Genomic DNA, 20,675 nt, shown 5'->3' with positions numbered 1-20,675 from the left:
TACATGGGTCAGGGGTAAAGCTATGAACTTAGCTTAGATCTAAAAGCCGATCCCATGGAAGAACAAGGACAGAACCTCTGGTCACACTGTTCTCGTAGGGGCAGGTTAAACAGGCTGCGTGCACAGCAGATTGACAGCAAACTCAACAGTTTTAGACAATCCGTGTGTATTATTAACTGGATTTAAGGGCTGGCAAAAGTTGTCTCTTTGAAGGCAGGAGTTATTTTTTAGAAAAAGATAAGACATACAAATCCAGGAATTCAGAGATGATTGTGTTTCCAGGGGCTACAGGCCTAGCAGAAGAGCAAACCCATAAACATATGAATTCCTTGATATGAAAAAGATAAACCAGCCTGGTCTACAGAGCAGAGTTCAAGGACAGCGAGGGCCATCCCACAGAGAAAACAGCAACAACAAAAACCAAGCCTACAAAGCAGGGGAGGGGAGGATGAGATGGCTCAGGCACTTGTCTCCAATCTGTCCTGAGTTCAGTCCCAGGACCCACATGACAAGAAAGAGTCGATTCCCAGCTGTCCTCGGACCTCCACACATGCACCATGGCATACAAGCCCTCACCAAATTAATAAAATGTCATTAAACACATACGAAGGTTAATCAGTTAATCAAAGGACAGTGACTTAAACAGTGTGCTTTGGTTGGCATTTACATCTACTAGTGTCCTGCCTTGGAATGACACACCCAGGTTATGGGCAGAAAGCTGCCGTGGCTTCATGGGAGGGGAGGGACCTGTACAGCACTGTGAATGTTCAAGAGGAAGCAAGCACTGTGGGAGAAGCTGAGCCCAGGAGACAAAATGACTTGCTTTGAACTTTGCCCAGCCTTGGTCACCAGTGATCCCAGTATGAGCACCCTGGGTATTTATTATGTCACAGGCATAAATTAGACCCTGGGACCCACAACACAGATCCTCACGGCCCGTGTAGTTAACCTACGGTGCACAGCCAGTCTCTAGGCACCAGCCACAAACGCTGGGCTCCCAGCATGGCACTATTCAAGCAGACCTGTTGCTTGGTACCGAGCTGGCCCCGATGAGACGGTGGATGCTCTGACCGTGAGGCTGCCTTCCTGCCTCCAGAGCCTCAGCCAGCACCACCGTCTGTCCACCGCTAAGTCCCTCATCTGCACTGAACTGCTCCCTTGGGACCCAAGCTCCTCTTTCTCTGCGGATAGGGAAAGGGCATGCACAGCTATCTCCTGGCACAGGGGGAGGGTACCTCCAACATGTATTAATACTTCCTAATTGCATGATTATTTAAAAAACATTACAACAAAATACATACTAAGAAAGCCACAATCTGCATTTAATATATTAAAATATATTGATATTTTATAAATAAAACCACTGTAAACAGTAGATACATGATAAAATTTCTGGTACAGGTCATATATAAATCAACAACTGATTTAAAAAAGGTGAGAAATTTTACCTTACCTTTTTAAAAAACATCTAACTGAATTTTACAAAATTATCCAAAGTTAAAAAGTGCTCAATATGCTTCATTTTTGTTCCAATTTTACACTATCAGGCCTGAAAGATTAGTCAGGACGTAAGACCCGAGACTCAGGTGCTGGGGAAGCCGGGGGGGGGGGGGGGGGGGGGCTGTGCCAGCACCTGCCTCTTCTCAGAACCAGGGGCCTCGTCCTGCCCAAGTCCACTGCGTCTGTGCCGAGGAAATCTCCACACGGAATCCTGGACCAGTACTGGACTTGTGAGGACTCGGCACAGAATCCCATCCGGGAAGGAGAGGTGGCACATCATTGGGCACATGATGTCATGTCACTGGTGAGGTAGGAAATGTCCTTTTCTCCGACTGGCTGTTACATGAATGGCGGCTGAACTGGAAAGGGCTCCAAGGCCTTTTCTGCGTCCTTCCAGTTGTGGAAATTCTCTCGGTACCACTCAACTGGCAGGAAAATCAAGACAATGAGAAAATAAACAATAGGCACTAACAAGTGTTTCCCAAGTCCCTGCTATGTCAGCAGAGCCTCACCTTCAAGCCAGCCAGCGGGCCTCGCCCCCTGAAAACAGGAAACTGGCTGTTGCCTTCTGTCCACGGCAAAGGCAGTTCCTGCAGCACTAACAGTGCAGGATGCTGGCAACATCTGGACTTCAGCCGTCTCAGGTGAGCAGTCACTATACTGCCTTTAAAGCTACGCTACAGGAAAATGAACACTTATCTAAACACGGAGAGCCAGGATCAGGAAAAATGAGATGATGGGTCTTCCTATGAACAGGGAAAGTCGGTTTACGGTGTGCACTACTGGGGAGGTCGGTTTATGGTATGGACACCAGGGGAGGTGGGTTTACAGTGCGCACTACTTGCTCAAGGCTTTGCATTAAGAAGCCTAAGTCTAGTTAAAAAAAAATGGAAGCTATCTTTGTTTTGGGTTTTTAATATTTGAACAAAGTATTTTGCATTTAACGTTTTGAATCAAGACCTCTTTTTGTGCATTTGAGTATATCCTTTCCTATGAATATAATTCCAAGTAGTTTTTTTTTCTAAATATTTATTTATTTATTATGTGTACAGCATTCCTTCCATGTGTGCCCGCAAGCCAGAAGGGGGTGTCAGGTCTCACTATAGACGGCTGTGAGCCACCATGTGGTTGCTGGGAATTGACCTCAGGACCTCTGGAAGAGCAGTCAGTGCTCTTAACCACTGAGCCACCTCTCCAGCCCCTCCAAGTAGTTTTTTGTTGTTGTTTTGTTCTGTCTTTTGAGACAGGGTTTCACTATGTAGCTAGTTTAAAACTTGTTATGTAAACAGGCTGGCTTCAAACTAAGAGATCCTCCTGCCTCCACCTCCTGAATGTTAAGATTAAAGGCATGTGACTGACACACACACACAGACACACACAGTGTTTCTGATTTTAATGTTTTTCTGTACATGTGAATTTACAGAAATTTTCTTCCAAGACCCCACTGATCTCCACGTGGACCAGTCTGCAGGCCAGAAGAGGAAATCTACACTAGCAGGTGAGTGTGGACAGAACAGAGGAAACGAGAACTGAGCACCCAGGATCCAGGAGAGCAATGAGCAGCTAAGTCCATTCAACTCCAGAGACTCGAGAAACAGCTAAGAACCCGTTAGAAACTGATTGAAGAGCTGGGGCGCAGTCGGTCTCTCACTGAGCTCTGCCAACCCTAGTGTTCTGAGATGAACGGCCTTTCCTTCCGCTGGTCTGCACTGCCCCCCAGATGGTCAACCGATTACGCACCTGTTTTCTTTATTCCTTCTTCCCAGGGCACTTTGGGCTTCCATCCTAAGCTGTGGATTTTTTCAGACTTCATTGGATATCGCATGTCATTGTGCGGTCTTGGAAAGCAAAGATTTAAGATGACATTGTGAACACACATTTGCACATCTAAGACACAGAATGCACACCCACACATCTTTATTGTGAACACACGTTTGCACATCTAAGACACAGAATGCACATCCACATCCTTATTGTGAACACACATCTGCACATCTGGCTAAGACACAGAATGTACACCCACACATCTGGCTAAGACAGAGAATGCACACCCACACATCCTTATTGTGAACACACATCTGCACATCTGGCTAAGACACAGAATGCACACCCACACATCTGCACATCTGGCTAAGACACAGAATGCACACCCACACATCTGCACATCTGGCTAAGACACAGAATGCACACCCACACATCTGCACATCTGGCTAAGACACAGAATGCACACCCACACATCTGCACATCTGGCTAAGACACAGAATGCACACTCACACATATTTATTATAATTCACATTAGAACAAAATCACGCCAGGGACAAGTTTATTGTGGAAAAATTTTATAAAATATACAAAACCCACAATTACCAATGCCTCACATTCTCTATAGCCTAGCCTTTCAATAACTTATTTATTTCTGCCACAACTTCAGGTACAAATGAAATACCTGACATATAGAAGAAAATTTACAAATGTTTGATAAATGACTAAATAATCATCAACTCACACAGGTACAAGTGAGGGCTCTTGAGTGCCAACCCTGGGACAAGATGCATTGTCTACAATATAATTAACACTTTTTAAAGAAAATACTGTCCCAACTTCACAATGAGAAAAACCATATACTGGCAAAGAGCCAACAGCTTTCTTTAAGCCTGTGGCTAACAACAGTGCTATCCTTTATCTTTCTAACACTTATAACCAGGAAGAAAAGTTTGTCAGAAAATCCACGAGTTGAACTGATGTGGGGGGTCCTTCTGTCTATGTGTTGCTTTAATTGGTTAAGGAATAAAGAAACTGGCTTGTCTATAGCATGGGGGGAGGAAGGCGAAGTTAGAGAGAAGCCACGGAGCCACTGGAGACAGATGCTGGGAACTTTACCCGGTAAGCCACAGCCATGTGGCGATACACAGATTAATAGAAATGGGTTAAATTAATATAAGAGCTAGCCCATAAGAAGCTAGAACTAATGGTTCACGCAGTGGTTTAATTAATACAGTTTCTGTGTGGTTACTTCGGGTTTAAGCTACGGGGTGGGGGATCAACAAGCAGCCTCTTCAATCCCGGTGAGCTCACACAGCTTGTAGTTTTCTAAGCACCTGAAGCGTCCTGTCTCTCCAACTTGTCACTCACCTGTCATGAACATAGTCCACCCAGCTTTCCGTTTCTGACTCCGAACTGGTCTCTTTGATCTGTCAAAACGAAGCAAGTTCCTGAGCCATGTTATGGAATGAGACCACAGAACAACAAATTGTATCTGATAGCTGATAGAAGCTGGCAAGGAAGACAGCCACCTCACAGCGGGAAGGGAGGAGGAGGGACAATGTGCGCACTTTCTGTCCTCACAACCTACACACCATCCAGAGCACGGAAGGAAACGCCCTCAAGCCTGCGGTCAAACAGGTAGAGGGTGTATGCTAGCAGGAGTTTATCTTGTCAGCTCTTCACTTTTAAGTTAAGGAAATGGCAAACTATTGACTGAGCGGTAGTCTACGTGAGAAATTTTCTCTGTTGGCTTGTGTATTTCAATCCTTGCTTCCCACGGGTGCCACTGCTTGGGGATGTTACAGAAACTTCAGGAGGTGGAGCCTCCACTGTGTATCACTGGGAGTGGATGGTGAGGTTTCACAACCCACCCCACTTCCTCTGTGTGGACGGATGGAAAGGATCTAACCAGCTCCTGCTCTGGCCTCCAGGCCTTGTCGCTTGCCCCCACCAGCACCGTTATGGACACTAGCCCTCAGGAACACTAAGCCAAAATTAACTCTTTTCCCTAACTTGCTTGTGGTCATGGTGTCTCATCGCAGCAGCAGGAAAGTAACCCATGCTTCATTACTGTCCTTAGTTTGGTGACAACTTCACAGATCCCCTTAGAGAGGACACGCACATACATACCAGCTGTATCAGCTCTTTCGCAAGCTGGACAACGGACATCTCAAAGTTGGTCCCAATGTTGTAGATTTCACCCGGCTCTCCCTTCCTGAGGACAGTGAGAAAGGCTTCCACGACGTCTGCAGCGTAAAGGAAGTTTCTTCTCTGAAGCCCCGATCCATGAATACAGCTAAGTGGATCAAATGTCAGAATTACGCGGTGCAGAAAGAAGCTCCCAAACCAGGCGCAAGCGGTGACAGTGACTCCTGAAGACAATTTCCAGAGGCCCCAGAGGACTGAAAATATTAGTTCCCTTGGATTTTCCTCCTCATTTCATAAAACCTTTTTGAGGATTCTTAATTAAAAAATGGAAAATATGGCTCCCTAAGAAACATTTGTTAATTTTAGACCATAAATTCATTTTGAAGAAATTCCTAAGTTGGGTAGGACTATACAGGACTATAACTCTGGTCACTTGGGAAACTGAGACTAGAGGATTCCAAGTTCAAGGCCAGCCTGAGCAGTTTCAAAAAGTTAAAGAAGCAACAATCCTGAAATCACAGGCTGGAGAGGAACTGGGGCTACAGCCTGCCATCAGAGTGTGTGCCTGGAACGGGCGGGCAAGGCCTACTTCCAGCCCCAGAATGGAAAAATAATGGAAAAAGGAAAAGCAAGATCTCCATTTCTGCATTAACCATTTGGAAATATAAAATTATATATAGATGTCAAAATTTTATTTTGCAACTCCAAGATCCATGGCAGGTAATTTCAGAATTTACCTTAGTAAATTATGGAGATGCAGTTTAGTTATTAAAAAACTATCACATTAAATGGAGAAAGTGTTCCTTAGTTGGCCGAATGTTACAGTCCATGGCCTTCGTAAGATTTTATGGCTTTCAGAGATTGTTACTGAATACTACCAGCATGGCAGAGAGCACAGGAATGCAAAAGTGAAAAGCAACGTACCATTTCCTGTCGTGTTGCAGCAAAGATATAAATTTTGGAATAACCTAGAAGAATATTTAAATGCCATTTCAGACTTTGAAAATGACATTAATATGAATTTAAACTCATATATTAAAAATGATTACTAAGATACATGTGGATGGATGAATACATTCTAATTCTTTTAATCTAAATTCATGGCATTTGGCAACTAAGAGCACTCTAAGGTAGTTTGTGATCTCCTAAGAGCCTGAGGATGAACACACAGGCGTAGTGGGCATTCAGAGGAAGCTGCTGTGGACAGTTTGCAGGCAGCACACGCTGCCTCTTTGGAGATTTCTTATATAAGGGCAGGTGCCATGCATCACTTATGCTTACATGTGAGTTTAAGCTTTCTCTATCTTTGCCTAATTTCCTTTGACTGTTGTACACCCTGACACAACTGCAGCCCCCTTGGGCAGTGCTGGGAGCGCTGTACGGTGCTGCAGAACTGAAGGGGCAATACTGTCCACGCACACTCTAAAAACGCTGTATTTCCTTTACATCCCCCACCAGAAGACCAGGGTTCGAGGCCCACAGGCTTGCCAGCTGGAATGTGTCAGGTTGATAGAGTGAAAGCCGAACCCTGAGTCTGACGAGCTCTCCCGCGACATCCAGAGAGCACGAAATTACGCACAATTACAACATGAATTACTTCAGACAAATAACTGCTGGAGATTGTTTTAAGTAACATTGCAATCACTAAGGGCCACTAAGAACATGAAGATAAAGCCCACCTTCTCTGGATACTGATGTGGTCCATAGACGTTACTGCTTCTGGTGATGACAACCGGAAACTAGAGTGAACAACCGGAACTGATGTAAGGGAAGATTCCAACCACCAGGGTCAGCTTAAAGATAAACAGCGTAGGAACACTGGTGCCTATCGGACACACGGTCTGCACTCAGTGAAGAGCCTGTCATCCTGACATTCATTAGGCTAACACAGGAGGATTTCTAGTTCAAGACCAGCTGAGCTATTTAGTGAGCCCCTGGGTTTTCTGTGTCTTTTTTTTTTTTTTTTAAACCCAGGCCTTGTGATGCATGCTTTAATACCAGAAGTCAAGAGGAAGAGGCAGGTGGATCCTTTTGAGTTTGAGACCAGCATGGTCTACATGGTAAATTCCAGGCCACCCAGGGCCACATAGTAAAATCATATTTTAAAAAAAGACAGGAGAGTGTGGGGTCAGTCAAAAGCAGAGGACCAGTAGGAAGAGCAGGCTCCTTCTCTTGTGGAGACAATGGGAAGAGGGGTACAGAGGAAGCACAGAGTCAGGCTAAACACTGAGGCCTCCCACATGCTAATTGCCAAGACGACTTCCAGCAGTCTCCATTTAATTCGGTGGTAAGATGGTAGACTCTCTCCACTGAATCAACCCGTACAAGTAAAAAGGACCACCACAAAAAGCAAGAGAACACCAAAGAATTTCTTGGCTTGCCTTTCTGACTTAGCCCCTAATAACCAGTAACAGCCAGTGAGAAGCCAAATAGATGGTACTGGAGCTGATAACACTTGTTCTGATTGAACTCCAGAATGACGCTGTCAGACACTGGAGCTGATAACATTTGTTCTGATTCAACTCCAGAACGACACTGTCAGACACTGGAGCTGATAACATTTGTTCTGATTCAACTCCAGAATGACGCTGTCAGACACTGTAGCTGCTAACACTTGTTCTGACTGAACCCCAGAATGACGCTGTCAGACACTGGAGCTGCTAACACTTGCTCTGATTCAAATCCAGAATGACACTGTTAGAGCCACCACATTAGGCCCCTAGGTCTACCTCATGCAGGACCAAGACTGCTGATCACACAGAGATAAGCAACTGCTGAAAAAGGACTCTGTCAGCCTCCACCTTGTAGGACTTCCTGGAGCATCTCGCTAGACCTGCGACGGTTCAGGTGAGCGAGAGGTCGAGCCTTTGTTGTAAGAGTTCAATACTTATTAGCCCTTACCACCTAAGGTTTTAAGCTAGGTCTTCTATGCCAAAGCTGACTTAGAAGAGCTTCAGAACTCAGGCCTGGTGAGATGGTAAGTATTTCCTATCAAGTCTGATGACCCAGCTCAATGAATCCACACAGAGAAAGGAAGAAAGTGCTTCCACAGCTGCCCTCCGGCCACGACGCACATATTACAGAAAGAACACACAACATACATTCACTCACACATACAATACATAAATATTAAACGGCTTCAGAAATCAGTTTTTACCTTGTATCGTTCCCAGTAAGACTGCACAAAGCACTCAGCTGCGGCTTTAGATGAAGCGTAAGGGTTTGTAGGTTGTTTGGGCGATGACTCATCAAACTCCTAGTTTGAAAAGGACACTTTTGAATTACACACTCTCTCTAAATAGAAAACGTATTACAAGATCTAAGTGTGTGGCTTAATAGCAGTCTGTGTTGAATCCAGAGGACCTGGATTCAATCGCAGCACACACCCTGAGTGCACATTAATATACATGCGCACACAACAAAACACAATTGAAAACCAATCACACTACTAATATGAAACATCAATCACTACATCTAAGAAACATTTTTGTTTTTGTTCTGGTGGTATACATCTGTAATCCCAGCACTTGGGAGGTGGAGGAATGAAAACAGGAATTGAAATCTTGTCTCACTGTTACTCACTGCCCATCCACACCGAGATTGACCGTGGCCTGTTACTCACTGCCCATCAACTCTGAGACTGACCATGGCCTGTTACTCACTTCCCATCCACACTGAGACTGACCGTGGCCTGTTACTGGGCCCCAACAGAGCATGTATTTAAAAGAAGGACTGGGGGAAAGAAACTATGGACTGAAGAATGGTCCTATCTTTTTGTTTAAAAAGTACAAGAATTAGGAATGATTTCGTATGAACACAGCCAGGTGTGGTGGCATATCTCTGTAATTCCAGCATTCAGGAGACAGAGGCAGGAAGACCGTGAGGCTAAGATCAAACTGAGCAACATGCAACTACAGGCCAGCCTGAGCTACACAGTGAGACCCTGTCTTCAAAACATCAACAACAGGCCGGGTGGTGGTGGCGCACGCCTTTAATCCCAGCACTCGGGAGGCAGAGGCAGGCGGATCTCTGGGAGTTCGAGGCCAGCCTGGTCTACAAGAGCTAGTTCCAGCACAGGAACCAAAAGCTACGGAGAAACCCTGTCTCGAAAAAGTCCAAAAAAAAAAAAAAAAAAAAAAAAAAAAAAAAAAAAAAAAGAAAAACAACAACAACAAAGGAACAGATTCCAGTTTCAACAACAATTTGGCTGCACTTGTCATTGACATTCTAACATGTTTTCTGCCCAGACTACACATGAGACCTGCTGCTGGGCTGCACAACACTCCAACCCTGAGTAAACATGTACCAATGCTAACCGTCCCTCACGTGACGTGTTCCCCTTGATAGGAACAAAGGAGAAGCAAGTATCACTTTGGAGGGTGACACAAAGCATGTAATTAGAGCGCAGGAAAAGACCAGTGAACTTTAACAAGACAGCCTTCTATACTGGGTACAGTAGAGCGTGTGTGTGTGTGTGTGTGTGTGTGTGTGTGTGTAAGTAGAATCTACTTTCTAAGCTTACCTGATCGAGACTGCCTCCATATACTTCATCTGTGCTGACGTAAATAAATTTCTCCACTCTGGCTTCATAAGCAGCACTTACCAAGACATGAGTGCCATAAACATTGACATATGTAAACTCGAAGGCACGGACAAACGAAAGATCTAAAAAGGAAGAGAGAAAAGCTACAATGATTCCGTTCACCAAAACAACTGACTCAGGTTTTGAGTGCTCACTTCCCATTACTCAGCGCATGTGAAGTAGGCTTAAGAAAGAACACAACACAGGTTGATCCATATTCGGTTTCTTTTTTTTTTTTTAGTTTTTCGAGACAGGGTTTCTCTGTGGTTTTGGAGCCTGTCCTGGAACTTGCTCTGTAGACCAGGATGGTCTCGAACTCACAGAGATCTGCCTGCCTCTGCCTCCCGAGTGCTGGGATTAAAGGCGTGCGCCACCACCGCCCGGCCATATTCGGTTTCATGTAGTTCACAATGACCTCAAACTTAGTATGTAGCTGAGCACGACACTGAACTTTTATTTTAATTAATTTCTATGTGTGAGTGGGTGTATATGGGGGTGAGCACGTGTGTGCCACACCCTGGGTGTGGAGCCATTCTCTCCTTCCACCATGTGGGATCTGGTATCAAATTCCGGGTATCAGGCTTCAACGGGAAGAGCCTTTAATACATTGAGCCATCTCAGTGACCTAATCTTCAACTTCTAATCTTCCTGTCTCTCCCTCTCAAGTGCTGGAAAGACAGGTAAACATAAAGAACAGATAAGCTGCCTAGGACCTTATTTAATTTTGGTCCATGTGCCCCACTCATCCTTTAACACAGACAGCACTTGGCACCTGGCAACCTCAAACTCTACCTGCCCTGGGCTACACGGCTTCTGATTACGTGTACACGCCTCTCTGAACCACAATACAAGCTTCTCTACCCCTAAGAATAACCAAGTACAGAGAGTTTCTACTCAGAGACATCCCTGGTTTGGGGCCCATGTACAGAGAACTGCTAGGGTACTACCTACTTACTATCCTATACCCACTGTGGTAGTTTGGTAATTAGCCCCCATAATCTCATAGGGAGTGGCACTATTAGGAAGTGTGGCTTTGTTGGAGTGGGCATGCCTTGTTAGAGAAGTGTGTCACTGTGGGGCAGACTTTGAGGTTTCCTATGCTCAGGATGCTGCCCCGTGTCTCAGTTGACTTCCTGTTGCCTGCAAGATGTAGGACTCTCAGCTCCTCCTCCAACATCATATCTGCCTTCACACCATTCCCATGATGCTCCCCATCGTGATGATAATGGACTGAACCCCTGAAACTATAAACAAGCCACTCCAATTAAATGTTTTTCATTGATAAGAGTTGCCATGGTCACGGTGTCTCTTCACAGCAATAGAAACCCTAAGACACACATGCTTAATTGGGCACACCTATGATTAAAATCAGATGCATGATGGGAAGGGCCATGCAAATTAGGAGAAATGATTATCTGACCTTACCTACCTAATCAAGATAGACAACCACCAGAATTATGCCCCTCAGTAACCAGCTCCTTCCCTACACTCTATCAACACAGAGTCATAACCTGGGACCCTCGAACACCCTTATTACACGTCCACTGTGGAGCACTAACACAGGGCACATGGGCCGCTGGGCTTATACACTGGTGGAAGAGCGCTTGCCTAGTAAGTGTGATGCTAGTCCCCAGTGCGACCAGTATGGGAGTGGGGAAGAAGCTGAAAACAAAACCAAACACCTTAAACTAGAAACAAACAAACAAAAAACACAGGACAAGGTGGGAAGAAATACTTGAACTTGCTGGAGATAAACAGTCCATATCAACAATCTACAAATAATTTATAAAAACAAGAATAGCCTTACAGTAAAATACATAAAAGACACACAAGGTTTAAACAAATAAATGGCCCTTAAGCTTATGCGGCTCAACTTCACTTATAATGAAGAAAACTCAAATTTAAAACTTTATCAGACTAGTAAAAAATAAAATTAAAGAAATTGACAAGAGGGCCCAGTGGTAAAGAGCACTTGCTCCTGCAGAGAACTCAGGTGTGATTCCCAGCACCCACATGATGGCTGAAAACCATCAAGACAGCAGATCTAGGGGACCGGATGCCTGCTCTGACCTCCACAGGCTCCTGCACACATGTGGCACAGTGCTGGAAGACCCTGCTGCTTGAGGTTGTAATTCACAGGTAGCTCTCTGAGCTCAGCGGATATGGAGGACTCCCTCTGCACAGGATTGCCTCCCTACCCTGTCTGAAGTGTCTCTAGGCTCGGATGCACGACCTTATTTGGAAGCTGTCCCTGAGCCTGAGTGCCTCACTCATCTTAAGTGACTGCAAATTAGGTGATGCCCAGCTGCGATCCCCATCCTACACATTACCCTCACCCTGCGATCTGTCTCACTGAACTCAACTTCCAGAAGGCTATTTCTGTCATACTCAAGGCCGCACAAAGCCCTGCATGCACCTCTGTCTGTCCTTGCCAAGAGACCATGAGGAAAAGGGAGGCCCTGGTACACATGTTTACACTTGGGAGCACACACTTACAATAAAATATTTAAAAAATAAGAAAAGGTATTTTGTAGCTGAGCCTAAGCAGATGGAGGATCACAGGATCACACTTCTGCCCAGTAGGAATGAGCCTCCAACTCTGTTCTCGGCCCTGCTACCATGCGGCCCTTTACTGCAGGTCCTCATGTTGTGCTGACCCCCGCCATAAAATCATCTCCATTGCTACTGAAATTCTGCTAATGTTATGAATCATAAAGTACCTGATATGCAGGATATCAGCTATGTGACCACTGGGAAAGGGGTGTTTCACTCCTGAAGAGTTCACAACCCACAGGCTATTCAAACCCAGCGGAAGGAACCAGGGGATGGGCAGCTAGACTGGCTTGTGTTTAGCCCTTGACCCACACCTATGAGCTGCAACTCCTCCTCCCAAAGGGCCTCAGAACGTGATGTCTGGAGGCAGGTTTCCAGAGTGACTCAGTCAAAATGAACCCTGTAGGTGAACACGCATCCAGATGTGTGCCCTTACAAGAATAAAATCCAGATGTGTGTCCTTACAAGAATAAAATCTGGACCCAAAACTGACGCAAGGGCATGAGCACAGAGGAAAAGCCATGGAGGCCATGGAGAAGCAGAGCATGCTGGGAAACCTTGAAGACAATGTCAAGGGCAATGAGGTTATACCAAAGAGGACTGGAGAAGCAACCCCGGGCTGCTTCCAGTAGCTGACAGTAGGCGTGAGCACTACACCACAACACCACAACTGACCAAAACCAGCAAGGAAGAAAAGCCGTGTTAAATCCATGAATTCGTAATGACTCCTTAACGACTCCTTACAGAAACAGAAGAACCACGTCAGTGCACAGGCAGAAAAAATAAAGCAGCTACACTGACTGCCACCATCAGCTGAACCCCAAGGTGTCCTAAGAGCTGACATGGAGAAGCCACTCTTAAATTTTGATTTAACAAATGAATGGAAGAAAGACAGTGAGAAAATCATCATTGCTAAAACTCAAATATACACAAATGTTGACCACCCAAAATTGTGCTACAGAAAACAGTAAGACTGATGTTTACCAGAACTGAAAAAAATGAAACACAATAGACCTAAAGCTTAGCTAAGAACAAAGCTAGCATGCATGATCTGGGAAGAGGACAAAGGTCTCTGGACTCTGCACTCTGAAAGCTTATTTCATTACATCAGGTGACTACAGACGGACTATGTCCTTTCCAAACTAGCAGTGGGAAAAGAAAACAAAAACAACTCTGCAGCTGAGTCTTTAAAAGAGAGCAAGTGGGCAGATACCAGGGACGACCAGACAGACTTTTCAGAAGAAGTAAAATCTAAGTTGAGGATAATAAGCTCAATGATTAAGTGCTTACCCAGCATGCACAAGCTAAGTCATGGCAGCCAAGAAGTGCTGGAAATGAACTATAGGAAAGACGTTCCAAGCCAGCTAAAAGGATCTCGACTTCACCAGGGAAGAAAGATGACTTCAGAACTGGGGTGATGGCTCAGCAGGTATGGCTGCTGCTGCTCAAGCAAGAGGACCTGAGTTCAGACCTCAGCCCCCAGGCTGTGCATGTGTGTGATCCCGAACTGTGGAGTGGACACCGGAAATCCCCGGAGCTCGCTGGCTTCCCAGCCGAGCCTCGACAGTGGGCTTCTGGCTTCAATAAGAGGCTCCGTCTCAGATAAAGGTTCAGCTAGCCAGGAACACAGAAGAGATCACTACTTCTCATTTTTCTTATCAAAGAGTCTCTCATTAAGGTATTTCAATATGAAAAATGTAATAGACTCTTTTTTTAAAATGGGCAAGTGATTTCAACAGTGATTTTAAATTATCAAAAAGCATTTAAAAAAACCATCTGATCTCACTGAAACTTGGAAAAATAAACTTAGACCTCCACATAAATGAGTCTGTCCACCACACAGCGCTGAATCTGAAAATTGCAAATCAGCATGACTTCTTGGCAAAACTGCTTGCCACAGCCTCGCTGCTGAAGAAAGCCAATCTCATGACCTTACAGACATCAGACAGGAGGGATCCTTACAAGACATGGTACATGGCCAAGTTCACAGCACTTCTGCTTAAAACTGCGCAGAATGAAAGTGAGCCAATGTCAAGCAGGAGTCAAAGCGGAGCCGCCGGCCTTTCTTAGCTGGAAACTGAGGCAGCACAGTAACACACTGTACCCACACCGCTCCCTAGAGACAGCATAGACAGTGAACACACTGTACCCACACCCACTCCCTAGAGCCAAAGCGGAGCCACCGGCCTTTCTTACGCTGGAAACTGAGGCAGCACAGTAACACACTGTACCATACCCGTTCCCTAGTATTTCACATGTGGAAAGAAACTGACAAAAATGTTTTACAAATCTATGTTTGTGTACACATGTGTGAGTATGTGCACAAGGACACACATAGTAGAAGATTTAAAAGTGGCCCAAACAAAAATATAACATCTAGGGCTAAATATTAGTCATCAAAACCATAGAGAAGGGCAGAGGGAAGCACAGGTTTGTGGCTGCAGGAAGCAGGAGCAGCAGCAGCTACTGCCAGCGGCAATGTTGCTTCCAGGCACCGTGAGAACCACACGAGAGGTCACGTACTATTACTTATTTAATTGTACTTTCAATTCTTGCCGTATGTCCCAGGGGAAAGGTTTGCTGAATTATTAAACAGCATCGCAGATGCATGAGATGGTGTGGATAACACTAACTGGAGCTCCACCACTCAAGGACATAAAACAACACCGACGCTCATCTTCTTCTTCCTTCTGGAAATAACCGTTAGTCTGAGTTTGGTTCAGCTCAAAAGTTTTTAAAGCCAGTTTTCATATTCTACTTCAGCACACACGATTTAAAACGTCACCTCTCTAGGGGCTTTCTCTAAAGCCCCAATTGTCAGGTCTGAGGATGTAACTCAACCAATAACGTGAGTGCCACTAAACAGGCAGGGGGAGCTGAATGGATTCTCAGGAACTAAGTCCTGACTCCCCCAGGGACAAGGGGCTGCTTCGGCCCAGTGAGTCTATCCTTTTTCAAAGACTTTGCTACGTCCCTGCATACTCATCCCTTTACTGGACTTGGGATTTACTGACTAGGGAGAAGAGGCCGGTCAAAGCCATAGCATAGAACAGTGCTTACCTACATGTGTCTGTGCAGCGAAATGTAGCACTATGTCTATCTTCTCCACCTCGAACAGCAGCTTCACAAAGTGTGAGTCGCAAATGTCACCCTGCAGGAAAGACAAACACGGACGGGTGAGGGTCCCCGAGCACCCGCATTCACAGCAACCAGCCTGAGTCCAACAGAAAACGTCACTCAAACAGCCAGGCAAGTACTCTACCGTGCAGTTCTTCAGCATCTTACAACACATGCACTTAATTCAAAATATTTTTGCAAATATGTTCAAGCAATAATTTTGCTGAATACCAACTTGTTAAATACTGTGCTGACTTTTATCACATACTTGTAAAGCTAAGATTGCAAGAAAATTTTTTTAGCATTAAGAAAAATAAGCCTTTCTGAGAGCTATACAAACATATATTTAAAACAATTTAAAACAGGTCTAACTACTGGAATAATACAGGCAGTGTGTTTAATCACCACTAACTAAGATTATAGTGCTCTGATGCTTGTATGTATATTTTTTTAAGACAAGATTTCTCTGTGTGACAGTCCTGGCTGTCTTGGAACTCGCTCTGTAGACCAGGCTGGACTTGAACTCACGGAGATCCACCTGCCTCTGCCGCCTGCGTGCTGGGATTAAAGGTGTGGGCCACCACTATCTGGCAACTGGTATATATTTTTAATTCATGTATTTTGTGAACTATTCATAGATTTGCCAAGGTACTAAAACTCAAATGCAGCTTTTTATGTGACCTCAATCTACAAGTAGAACTCTCTACACCATGTACTGTTCTGGGAACTCTCTGATCTTTAACATACAAAGATTATGATTTCTGCATGACTCAAGAGGCAACGTCATCAGAGCTTCCATACCTGTATAAATTTGTAGTTTTGCTTGTTAGAAACAGGTTCAAGATTCTTCAAGCTTGCACAGTAATCCAGCTTCAATGGGAGAATATAGGGGAGACACACAAAGCAAGGTCAGCTCTTTCGATGACAAGTCAATACAGTTTGAAGATCACACTAACTAATGCTAACACTGATACAAGAATCACCTTCCAACAACGCTTCCCTGGTCTACACAGTTTCCCACATCCTAAAGGTAAACCTAGGCCATTGCTATTTTCAAAAGAACAACTCCAAGAGAAACGCTGTTACGAATCTCTTTAAGACAGTGTTCCTGGGCTGGAGAGATGGCTCAGAGGTTAAGAGCACCAGCTGCTCTTCCAGAGGTCCTGAGTTCAATTCCCAGCAACCACATGGTGGCTCACAACCATCTGTAATGAGATCTGGCACTGTATCCTGGAAAGTGTATATATAATAAATAAATTTTAAAAAAAATAAAAAAAAAAAAAAAGAAAGACAGTGTTCCTGATCAAGTTCCTCTTCAGCACCGATGGCTAAACACTAAAAACGTTTAGTTCTTCACAGGAAACGAGCAACTGAAGATTAAAAAAAGAAAAACCTGCTTTATATATATTTAATTCATTACACCTCTTCTTCTAGCATGACAAATCAGTGCTTATCTATTTAAGAACTCGTTGGGGCTCAGGAGACAGCTCCAAGGTTAAGAGCTGAGATTGGTTCCCACCACCCACATCTGGTGATTCACAGCTGTCTGTAACTCCAGTTCTAGAGGTCCAGATCCAACACCTCTGGCCTTTGAGGGCAGCTGCACTTGCGTAAACATACCCATAATTTATCTCTTTTTTAACTTTTATTTAGGTATTTTGAGGCAAGGTCTTACTATGTACCCTTGGCTGTCCTGGAGTTCCTTATGTAGAGAAGGCTGGCCTTGAGCCCACAGAGATCCGCCTGCTTCTGCTGGTTGTGGCATTGGACACCAGGAGGATTTGTTAAAGAGGCAGATGTGGGAGAATCGAGGTTTGAGGGCAACCTGAGCTCTACCCTTAGAGCAGGACAGATGGCTCAGTGGGTAAAGGCACTTGCCACCATCCTGATCCTGGGAGCTACAGAGCGAAGGAAAGAAATGACGCCCACAAGTGGTCTTTCTGTCTCTCTATGCACAAGCTGCAGCTCAAACATGCCCTTGCTTCCAAATAAATAAACAATACGAAAGAGAATTCTGTTCACCTGTTTATGACTTTAAGACAGAAAAAAATATGCCAACAGTTAACAACTGTTCTTTGCCTGTACATTTTACTATTGCATTTTATGAAATTACAACCATCTGTATCTTTTGATTAAACTAAAAAAACCATACTCTTCAGTGAGACTTCAACTATGACCACAAGACTGTCCAAGACTAAACTAATGTCACTGTTTGTAGTCAGGATCTCGCGTGTTCTTGGGCTGGCTTTGAACCTGCTATACAGTTCAAGGAGGACCCTGACGTTCTAATGCTGCTGCGCTTACGTCCCTAGTACTCGGATGACAGGCAGCTGTCACTGCAACTCGTTTTACTATGTTCTAATGCTAGTACTCTCTAGTTTTCTAGAAAGGAGGTCAAATCTTGTACATGAAGCTCACTTTTTATAAACTTACCTTGTCTAGATTTATGATGAGATAGTTGGGGTAATCTTCTACTAAGGAGACAATCACGTGGGACGCACTACAAGGACAGAAGGACTTTGTGAGTGACAAACACTAATCCCCCACGATTCCTCAAGTTTCCCTGAGCTGTGGAGCAGCAGGAAAATACCAAGAGATGACATCACACTTATACTCCGGGTTCTTGGTGTAATTGCAAGCACTAACTATCTGTGTAGATGATGCTGATACTTGGTGGCCTTGTCTCTTGCTTTCTAGGACATTCTTGTGGACCAGTCCTTCCAGGCAAGTACCAGCACTTTCCCACACCCATACTCATTAAGTGAACCGTGACTTCCCGGTACCCTCAGCAAAGGGACTGCTGAATTTGAAAGGGCCACAGCTTGTCAATGCAGTAAACAGGAATCTCTGTATCCTCACACAGGGGACACTGTGTTCCATGAGGGGAGAACAGGTTCCTGTTTATTACCCATCTACTCAATTACTACCGAAGACCCTCACAACATGGACAGGGCCTTTCTGCAGGCACTTCATGAACACCAGCCTGCTCTCATAGAGTTTATAGTCTAGAATGGGGACAGGCCATAAACAAGTAAACATAAATAACGAAATTTCAGGCCATGTTAAGTGGGTCAGTTACCTAGGGTGGTCCCGTAAGGGCTCCTAAGTTGCTATGTGGGTAAATTAACACCTGAACTGGATAGTGCAAACAGCCTAAGCAAAGAAAGACGTGTACATGTCTCAAGGCAGGAAGGGGCACTAGCCTACTGTGCTCCAAGAGCCCTGAGAGGCTTGTGACAAACACAGCAAAGCAAGAGATTCGGTTGGTAAGCGGGGCTTGAGCACTCGAGTCTTCTAGAACTGATAGAGATTTCGGACTTTATCACAAGCCGCACAGAAACCACAACGATAAAACTATAAGGCAGCGGCATCTCACGGCTTTAAAAGCAACGACTTTAAGCAACGCTTGTAATGCATCTAAAGGAAACGCGGGGGGGGGGCTCAACCAGGGGAGGCACGGTAGCTGTGTTCTAAGCAAAAGACTGCTAGATCAGGCCTAACGTGGTGAGAAGTCAAGTTATGGGCAACCTTTGACACCAAGAAAACGGGCGCGCTCATGGAATGTGGGTATGAGTGAGCCTCGCACAAGCTGCGCAGAGGTTTTGCAAACGTGTTCTGAAAGGAAAAAAGACCGAGTCCCATCACGATCGCCGCATGGTGTCGAGACGCGCTGCTGGGAGGCTTGGCAGAGAGAGACTGAAGGAAATGCAAAAAACTCAACGCGTGCACCTCAAAAAGTGACAGTAGCAAACGCCTCGGGCAGGTAGGAGGAGGCACACCACCACAGCACCCCCGACACAGTCGCAGTTTCAAAGCAACCTCGTTCTCGTCGACCCCAAAGTGAGGGAAACTGGGAGGACGGTCCTGACCGTGTATGAGGAGCCTCCCCGCCTCGGCTGGGGAGAAATTGAGCCGCCAGCACCGTTACCTACATGAAACCAGCGCCGCCGGTCACCAGGACCCGCTTTGCGTAGCTGCCGGGAGGACCAGACGGCTCCTCCCGGCCAGGAGCCGACATCTTTCCGCTCAGCAGCACCAGCGCCGTAAAGCGCGGAAGCCGGAGACCAGAGGGAAGCGCCGTCCGTCACGACGTTTTCGCGACACAGCCCCGCCCCCGCCGGACACGTTGAAGGGAAATCCTCAGCCGCTTCCGGGTTCTCCCAGACCGCTGCCCGAGGGGCGGGGCCGGCAGCGACTGCTCAGGCGCAGACTCTCTGCCTTGGCTAACCTAATCCAAGTGAGGTCACTGGGGAGCTATGGTCCTGAACTTGTCCTAGGCAACTGTACCGAGTGTGGGTTACTTCTGTAGATACTTAGACGTTATTAAGGATGGGTGACTTCATTCTTCAGCTGTGTCCGTAGACCATCCCCCAGCCGAGCAGCGACACCTCGGGAATGGGCGCAGTCTGGAAATGGGAAGTTGCTCTGCAAAATTACGTTTTACTGTTGTTAATATGATCACGCACTGTAAAGGCTTTTGCAATCACGATGGAGATGTTTCGTAGATACCCCTATTGGAGCTTACTGTCTTCTCTCGTTTGCCGACTCTGCCCCATCCTGGTCTTCCTCGCTCCACTCTATCACCACGCTGCTTCTGCCCTGGCCTAGATGCCCTTCGTCGAATGTCTGCTAGTGTTTACCTACTCCTTCAGTTCTCAGTTTGAGGGCCAACCTGTTGGAGTCTTTCCTTGACTCAATTTAAACAGCAACAGATATCCTAACCGCGCGGAACCACTTAATTTTAGCATTCTTTCTTGGCGTTCATAAACATACACCCGTGATGTTGTAATTGCTCACTGTCTCTGCTCTGTGGAGATAAGGGTTTTCACTTCTCTGGGACCAGGTCTATCAGAACAAACATTCATCAGCAAGTAGGTTCATGATTTAATTGTTCATTGCCCCTGGTATATTAGAACTGTTCTAATATAGTCAGCTTGCTCTTCATGAATTTGGAGGCTCTCCCAATTGGGAATGGCTGGCAGCTGTATTTTTTCAAATGAATGCAGGCATC

The 20,675-nt window shown here is 45.4% G+C and overlaps 1 protein-coding gene across 1 annotated transcript; it reads right to left on the bottom strand.

Moving 5' to 3' along the window:
• Positions 1-1,365: 1,365 nt before the first annotated feature.
• On the bottom strand, positions 1,366-19,699 carry Tgds (TDP-glucose 4,6-dehydratase). Its single transcript, XM_057786857.1, has 12 exons — positions 19,597-19,699; positions 18,098-18,164; positions 16,466-16,534; positions 15,608-15,698; positions 9,935-10,077; positions 8,570-8,668; positions 7,092-7,151; positions 6,337-6,380; positions 5,395-5,560; positions 4,633-4,691; positions 3,241-3,338; positions 1,366-1,925 (listed from the first exon to the last, which is right to left on the bottom strand). The coding sequence occupies exons 1-12, from the start codon at positions 19,680-19,682 to the stop codon at positions 1,840-1,842; spliced, it is 1,068 nt and encodes a 355-aa protein (XP_057642840.1). The 5' UTR covers positions 19,683-19,699; the 3' UTR covers positions 1,366-1,839.
• Positions 19,700-20,675: the final 976 nt, after the last annotated feature.

The sequence above is a fragment of the Chionomys nivalis genome, chromosome 12, assembly GCF_950005125.1.
Source record: "Chionomys nivalis chromosome 12, mChiNiv1.1, whole genome shotgun sequence".
Classification (NCBI taxonomy): Eukaryota; Metazoa; Chordata; class Mammalia; order Rodentia; family Cricetidae; genus Chionomys; species Chionomys nivalis.
The sequence above is the reverse complement of the archived record's forward strand: the minus strand, read 5'-3'. Positions and strand labels throughout refer to the sequence as shown.